At 48.5% G+C, this 7,500-nt stretch overlaps 1 protein-coding gene across 1 annotated transcript in view; it reads left to right on the top strand.

Moving 5' to 3' along the window:
• Window positions 1–7,500, top strand: part of LOC307085779 (ephrin type-A receptor 4-A-like) — a gene marked incomplete at its 5' end in the record, with an annotated part of 24,729 nt that overhangs the window by 2,685 nt on the left and 14,544 nt on the right. The window contains 3 exon segments of the mRNA XM_079750641.1: window positions 650–847; window positions 1,154–1,264; window positions 1,753–2,107. Coding sequence (XP_079606767.1) covers window positions 650–847; window positions 1,154–1,264; window positions 1,753–2,107 — 664 coding nt within the window.

Here is a 7,500-nt window from a genome sequence, read left to right as displayed (position 1 = left end):
TTTCCCTGACAGCTGTGATTTCTGTCTGCTGACAAAGACTCAAAGGAGTCGAGAGAAGAAGGCATCATACCCCATGACAGCTCTCTTAGAGTCCTCTTCCTCACCACACAAACTCACACACACTCACACATTCTCCTTTCCTCTTTCTTCCTGATGACACGGGATAATTAGAGTGTATACAGCGCACACCAGTAGGGAGAGCACGGATTATTATTCAGTGGCAATAAAAAGGCAATTTGGCATCAGGAGCTTATTCCCCTGGGGCCCTGCGTGCCGCGGTCACAATGCCAGTCAGATGGTCAGGCTGAGAGAGAGAGAGAGAGATGGTGCCATGGAGACCCGGCCTCGCTCGCCCCGATGTAGAGTTCTCCTGAATAAGGCCTTAGTATGAAGTCACTGCATGTATCCGAACACACAGGAAGAACGCTGTCCACCTCCTGGTTATTTCCCTGTGGCGTATGTGAATTCAGTGATGCGGATCACCGGCAAAATTAACTTTCTGTTTTTGTGTGTGTTTTTTGTGTGTGTTTTGTGTGTGTGGGTTTGTGCGTGTGTGTGTGTGTTTGTGTGCACTTATGTATTTGTGCGTGTGCTTATTTATGTGTGTGTGTGTGTGTGTGTGTGTGTGTGTGTGTGTGTGTGTGCGCAGTGGGAGGAGGTGAGCATCATGGACGAGAAGAACATCCCGATCAGAACCTACCAGGTGTGCAACGTCCTGGAGCCCAGCCAGAACAACTGGCTGAGGACGGACTGGATCCCCCGCTCCGGGGCCCAGCGGGTGTACGTGGAGGTCAAGTTCACCCTCAGGGACTGCAACAGTCTGCCCGGGGTCACCGGCACCTGCAAGGTACAGCCGCACCTGTTAAGCCCCAAACCAACCTATGAACACTCACTCTTTATGTTTGCTGTTTCCGAAGTTTACGTTAATGAGAAAGAGTCTCTTTAGGAGGATCAGAAAGTCATTTTTTTTGTCCAGTGTAACCTTTTTCGTTTTTGTACGACTCATTTTTGCGACATGAATGTATTGCTGTTTATGTGAGAGCATAAAAGTATATTGGTTAATCCTTCAAAGTAATACCCAAGAAAAGATAAGGAGGCGTTTTATTGCTTGTCGCTAACTGGTTAGAATTTTTTGTTTACCCCGGGCGTCAAGGAGACCTTCAATCTGTACTACCACGAGTCGAACGACGACAGGGAGGGCTACATCAAAGAGAGTAGCTTCATCAAGGTGGACACCGTCGCCGCGGACGAGAGCTTCACTCAGGTACAGCAGGCAAGGTCCAAGCAGACTGCTGGCTCTGACGTAACCTTCAGGCCCTGCCAAGGGGAGGGGGAAGGAGAGAATGTATAGACATCATCCAGGGAACAATCAACAACTGTTATCTGCTGCTGGCGCACTGTCTTCCTTCATACCTTTTCCCCTACACTATGCTATTCTCATGGGGTTTCTCTCTTATGAGCACGTTCTGCTGGCACAGTTGTGATTATCAGGCTCATTTCTTTTATATCTTCCCACTTCTACAAAAGCCATCGTGTTCTGTTTCATCACACGTTCTCCTGCTTCAATGGACCTTTAGTCAGAAATCGAGTTCTACAATTCTAGAAAATACTGGCTGCCCTTTAGTGGCTAGAAATAGAACATCATAGCTCTTGGTAAACGGAGTAGGATTTTTATTAACGAGGTAATGTTGTCAATTGAGCTTGCTGCGTGCACAATGCCTGACGTGAATGGGTTGCCTCTCTCCAACCCAGGTGGACGTTGGCGATCGCATCATGAAGCTGAACACAGAGGTGCGCGACGTCAAGGTCACGACCCGGAAGGGCTTCTACCTGGCCTTTCAGGACGTGGGCGCCTGCATCGCCCTGGTGTCCGTCAGGGTCTTCTACAAGACCTGTCCACTCACCGTCCGCAACCTGGCCACCTTCCCGGACACCGTCACCGGGGCCGACACCTCCTCGTTAGTGGAGGTCAGGGGGTCCTGTGTCAACCAATCAGAGGAGAAGGAGGAGCCAAAGATGTACTGTGGTGCTGATGGAGAGTGGCTGGTTCCTATTGGTGGATGTGTCTGCAGCCCGGGATACGAGGAACGGGGAGGCGGCTGCCAGGGTAAGGCTGTTGCGGTGGCGGAAATATTTTTGTAAAGATTACATTGTTTTTTGCTTGTTGTTTTAGATTATGAATTTAGACCGCCAGAAAATATTTATTGTATTATTCCGATTGGTGTTGAAACGGAGAAGAGCATTTGGATTGTATTGAATGTGACTCGAACATGTAAGGTTACTTATCTGTAGGTAAGGGTCTGTTTTCACATAGGGGATGATGGAGGAGAGATCAGGTCAGTTATTCAGTGTGTCTTTATGCGTGATGGAATGCATATATTCAAACGTGGATGTAAACAATCACAGTGTTGTCACTCTCCATGCATATCATCAGAATCAGAGGTGTGTGCGTGTGCGTGTGTTTGTGTGTGTGTGTGTGTGTGTTGTGTGTGTGTGTGTATGTTTGCGATATAAATTGTCATTGCCAATGTCATCTGTGCCGAACAGTGGTTTTCCGCATGCTAATCTGATCTGTACTTGAACCAGACAGAGAGCCAATCTGTTTACACCCTTGTTGACATGCCTGTATATGGGGATACGCATAACCTTGCATGTTGATGCCAATCTTATGCATTTTTACCTAAAGAGAAAGAAAGAGAGAGGGAGATAAAGACAGAGAGATGGCAAGAGAATGCTATGGGGAGAGAAAAGGCGTGAGAAGATCAAGAGCGAGAGCAATGGGGAGAGTGAGATAGAAGGAGAGAGAGAGAGCAAAAAAGGTGGCGATGGAAATAGATGGAGTGGGAGAAAGACAGAGGTAGACAGAGAGAGATATGGAGAGACAGATAGAGGGAGAAAAGACAGCAAGCCAAAGCAAGGGGCGTGCCGAGAGATGGGTTGAGAGAGAGAGAGGGAGGAATGGTCAAATAGGAGAGAAGGGAATCAGGAGAGACAGCTTTACAGCGTGCCGTCCCTCCCACCCCCCAATTCAATCACATAGACAAAAAAGCTGGGCCATTTCCACCCACACTCCCACTTTAAAAAAATCTCCCACACACACATCCACAAAAACACACACACACATAAACGCAAACACACACACACACACACACACACACACACACACACACACTAGCAGGCGAGAAAGTGCACCCACTCACCCACATTTACAGAACAACATATCTGTACAAAGAAAGAAAAAAATAAGCGAGATAGAGAGAGAGAGAGAGAGGGAGAGAGCACAAGAGGGAGATGGAACACAAGAGAGAGAGAGACATATGGCTTTTATGTCTGTTCCCTCACTTTACGGCGCCCATCCCCACTGGCTAATTGTATAACAAACAGCCTCATAACTCAGTCAGAGGAAGAAGAGAGAGAGAGGGAGAGAATCTGTGAGAGAAAGTAAGGCAGAAAGAAGAAAGAAAGAAAGAAAGAAAGAAAGAAAGAAAGAAAGAGAGAGGGTTGGTGGGAGTGTTAGAAAGAGCCGGAGGCAGGGAGGGAGAGAGCGTACGAAAGACGGAGAGACAATGGGGAGTACGGTCGCCTGCTTGGCTTCTGCATTCAACCATCCAACGCTAGCAAAACATTCATCCCCTCGAACTGAGTTATGTGCTCGGCCGCCATAGGAAAAGCAGTAGACAAACGAATAATCTATCTATGTTGAAATGTTACCACACACACACACACACACACACACACACACACACACACACACACACACACACACACACACACACACACACACACACACACCCCACCACCTCCCCACCAGCACTAATACCACCATATCTGCCATTGAAGGTGTGTGGAGGAGCAGGGTTAGGGGCAGCCGGTCCATGGGGTGGTCCCTGGGAGTGCCGGTGAAAGATGTTTCCTTTCTCCAGTAGATTAAGGAGGGACCCTTGACTCGGCTGATCCCACAACAGATGTGGAGTGGCGTCCATCTATCTGCTGTCTCTCAACGCTCACTTTCCACTCACTCTCTCATTCTCTCTCCCTCTCCCTCTTGCTCTCTCTCTCCCTCTCTCTCTCTCTCTCTGTCTCTGTCTCTGTCTCTTTCTGTCTCTCGCTCTCTCTCTCTCTCTCTCCCTATGCCTCTCTCTCTCTGTCTCTGTCTCTGTCTCTGTCTCTGTCTCTCTCTCTCTCTCTCTCTCTCCCTGTCCCTCTTGCTCTCTCTCTCTCTCTCTCTCTCTCTCTCTCTCTCTCGTCTGCTGTTGTGGCTCTCTGGCCAAGGCTTGGTAGAAATCCATCAGAATCCATCAGAGTCTTGATAAATGCTGAACTGCTGCTCAGCACAAAACAGAAGAAGAAAGGTGGAGAAAAGAGAGGAATAGAACTCCCTGCAGTGCTGGATGGATGCCACATTGCTCCGCTCAGACTTTAACGGTACAACATGAAAAACAGGAAAACATTCAGTGTGCGTGTGTGCGTCTGAGTGTGTGTGTGTTCAGCGTGTGTTTGTTTTATCAGGGGGTGTGTTCAGCTTGTTTTGGTTTTCTGCATATGTGTGTTTGATCAGCATGTGTGTGAAATGATGTGCATGGATGTGTGTGCCTGCACATTGTGTGTGTGTGTGTGTGTGTGTGTGTGTGTGTGTGTGTGTGTGCATGCTTGTGTGTGTTTGTGCGTGTGCATGTGCGTGCGTGTGTGTGCGTGCTTGTGTGTGTGTGTGTGTGTGTGTGTGGATAGAGAGGGGGGTGGGGAGGAGTGATGGCGGTGGTTGGCCGTGGTCATGAGAGGAGAAGAGAAGATAAAGAGATGCCCCCACCTTCGACCTCCCCCAGGGGGTCAGTCGGTGCCTCAACTCTGTCTGCAGAGAGTGAGAGTGAGAGAGAGAGAGAGAGAGAGATGAGAGAGAGAGAGAGAGAGAGAGAGAGAGAGAGAGAGAGAGAGAGAGAGGGACTGGGACATAGACAGACATATGAGAGAAGTGAGAGACTGAGAGCCCCAGTATAGAATCATCATTTGGGGTTGAAATAACAAGAACAGCGCGTGAAGTTTACTGTGTGTGTGTGTGTGTGTGTGTGCGTGTGTGTGTGTGTGTGTGTGTGTGTGCGTGTGTGTGTGTGTGTGTGTGTGTGTCGCTGTGTGTTATGTATGTGTGTGTTTAAGAGAGTCTATATATGTGTGCGTGTGTATAAGAGAGTATGTATGTGTGTGTGTGTGTAAGAGAGTCTATGTATGTGTGTGTGTATGTATAACAGAGTATACGTGTGTGTGTGTGTGAGTGAGTGAGGATGATGATGGCGATGTCGATGAGATGAACAGGAGAGGAAGAGGGGATTAGTTTGTGAAAGGGGATCGGAGCGTCCCACCAAAAGGCCATTGACAGCAGACGGCATCAATGCAAACCCACCCCCTCCACCCTGACCATAGTCATTATGGGATGGCTGGTGGATGCGAGGGAGGAACAAGTGGAAGAACACTAGAGAGAGGGGAGGATAGACACACACACACACACACACACACACACACACACACACACACACACACACACACACACACACACACACACACACACACACACACACACACACACACACACACACACACACACACACCTCCTCATTCATGAAATCCCTAGGTCATGACTGAGCCTGATGAAGATGTCAACATGTCTTGAGTGACAGCCACTCACACACTGGCGCCTGCACACACACACAGACACACACACATACTCACACACTCACGGTCGCCCATACCCACCCTCATACAAACACACACTGTGACACTGACACTGAGACACGGGATACAGGGAGTTAAGCCGCCGAGTGCGGGGTCATGACCGCATTGGATGAAGACGTCAAAAGTTTGACAGCTGCAATCCGTCTGGAGGGACCGGCCGCCAGGCGGGGGGGGGTGAGACAACAGAGTGAATTCAAAACGGACAGAGGGGAGGAGATGGGCCGGATGAAAGGGGAGCTCGCTGCTTTGTTTTAGTGTCTCTCTCTCTCTGTCTGTCTGTTTCTCTGTCTCTCTCTCTCTCTCTCTCTCTCTCTCTGCAGGTCCCCTTTCTTATCCATCTCATTTAGCTCGATTTAAACTGTGAGGATTGGAATGTTTGTGTGTGTCCTTCTCCCCCTTTGTGTGTGTGTGTCTGTGTGTGCGTCCGTGTGCATACTTCTCGGCGGTCTTTGTGTCCAGAAGGATTTCATGGTTGCTCTTCTCTGCTGCTGCACCTGCGGTGTCCCGTCAGAGGTTGAGCAGCGCTGGGGAGTCTGAGCAGAACAGATACAGAGAGGACAAGGAACAGAGGTGCTATTATCTGAAAGGAAAGAACCATGAGCAGAATGGTGGAGAAAGAGGTAGAATGACGGGGAAAAAACGTAACTTATATTGACATCAATATTTAGTGTCCTGGACAATTCAAATATGTTGTGAATCTGTGTTTGTACACCTGTGTGTGCCTGTTCCTGTGTGTGTGTGTGTGTGTGTGTGTGTGTGTGTGTGTGTGTGTGTGTGTGTGTGTGTGTGTGTGTGTGTGTCCCTGTGTGTGTCCCTGTACGTTTGTGTTTGCATATGCGATATTGCATCTGTGTACATCCATGTGTATTCTACGTGTAGCCTTTGCACCAAACCATATAAATATACTCATAAACAGTAATACTAAATATAACATCATGACAATACTTTACTCAAAAATAGTATATCAGTCAGAAAACTGACCGGGGATTGCCAAAGAAAACCCCCCTCAAACGAGAGGAAAGAGCATGTTTTAATGGGGTGTGTGCATGTGCATGAATATGTGTGCATGTGAGACAGAGAGTGGGGGAACAAGTGAGAGGGAGAGCGAGAGACAATAACAAAGCACAGCAAGACAGTTGAGACACAAGCCAGACCCCGAGTCTGTTGGCTTTACATTCCACCGTCGCCATCACGTCCATCGCCCGTGTGTGTGTGTGTGTGTGTGTGTGTGTGTGTGTGTGTGTGTGTGTGTGTGTGTGTGTGTGTGTGTGTGTGTGTGTGTGTGTGTGTGTGTGTGTGTGTGTGTGTGTGTGTGTGTTCAGTATTGTCACAATCTCTCCCAGGTTGTTCTTGATGTTGAAATGGCTGCCAGCCTCCACACAGCGTCTATTTGCAGCTCTTTGGCAGCGGAACAAACTCGTCTCTCATTGGCTCTCGCACTTCTCTACTCATTATCCCTCTTTCTTCTCTGTTTTTCCTGTCTCTCCCTCCTCCAACTCCTCTCTCCCTGGTCAGGGACGGGGGGGGAGCAGGTGGGGGGGAGGAGGGGGGTATTGTCGTAGAGCCTCTTTCACATGCTAATGTTCACACTGTGGGCTTCACGCACACATACACACACACACATCACTCGCTTAACCAGCCCATAGATTTTTCGCCATTTAAAAAAAGGACTAATTTAAAGCGGTTGCTGCCATATATAATGTATTCCTTGGGCATCAAACAGAGAGGAAGCGAAAGGCCGTCTTCTTAATTTTTAAATATTCCGGTGAAAAAAAA

This window comes from Pollachius pollachius, assembly GCF_949987615.1.
Source record: "Pollachius pollachius genome assembly, chromosome: 14".
NCBI classification, from domain to species: Eukaryota; Metazoa; Chordata; class Actinopteri; order Gadiformes; family Gadidae; genus Pollachius; species Pollachius pollachius.
The sequence above is the reverse complement of the archived record's forward strand: the minus strand, read 5'-3'. Positions and strand labels throughout refer to the sequence as shown.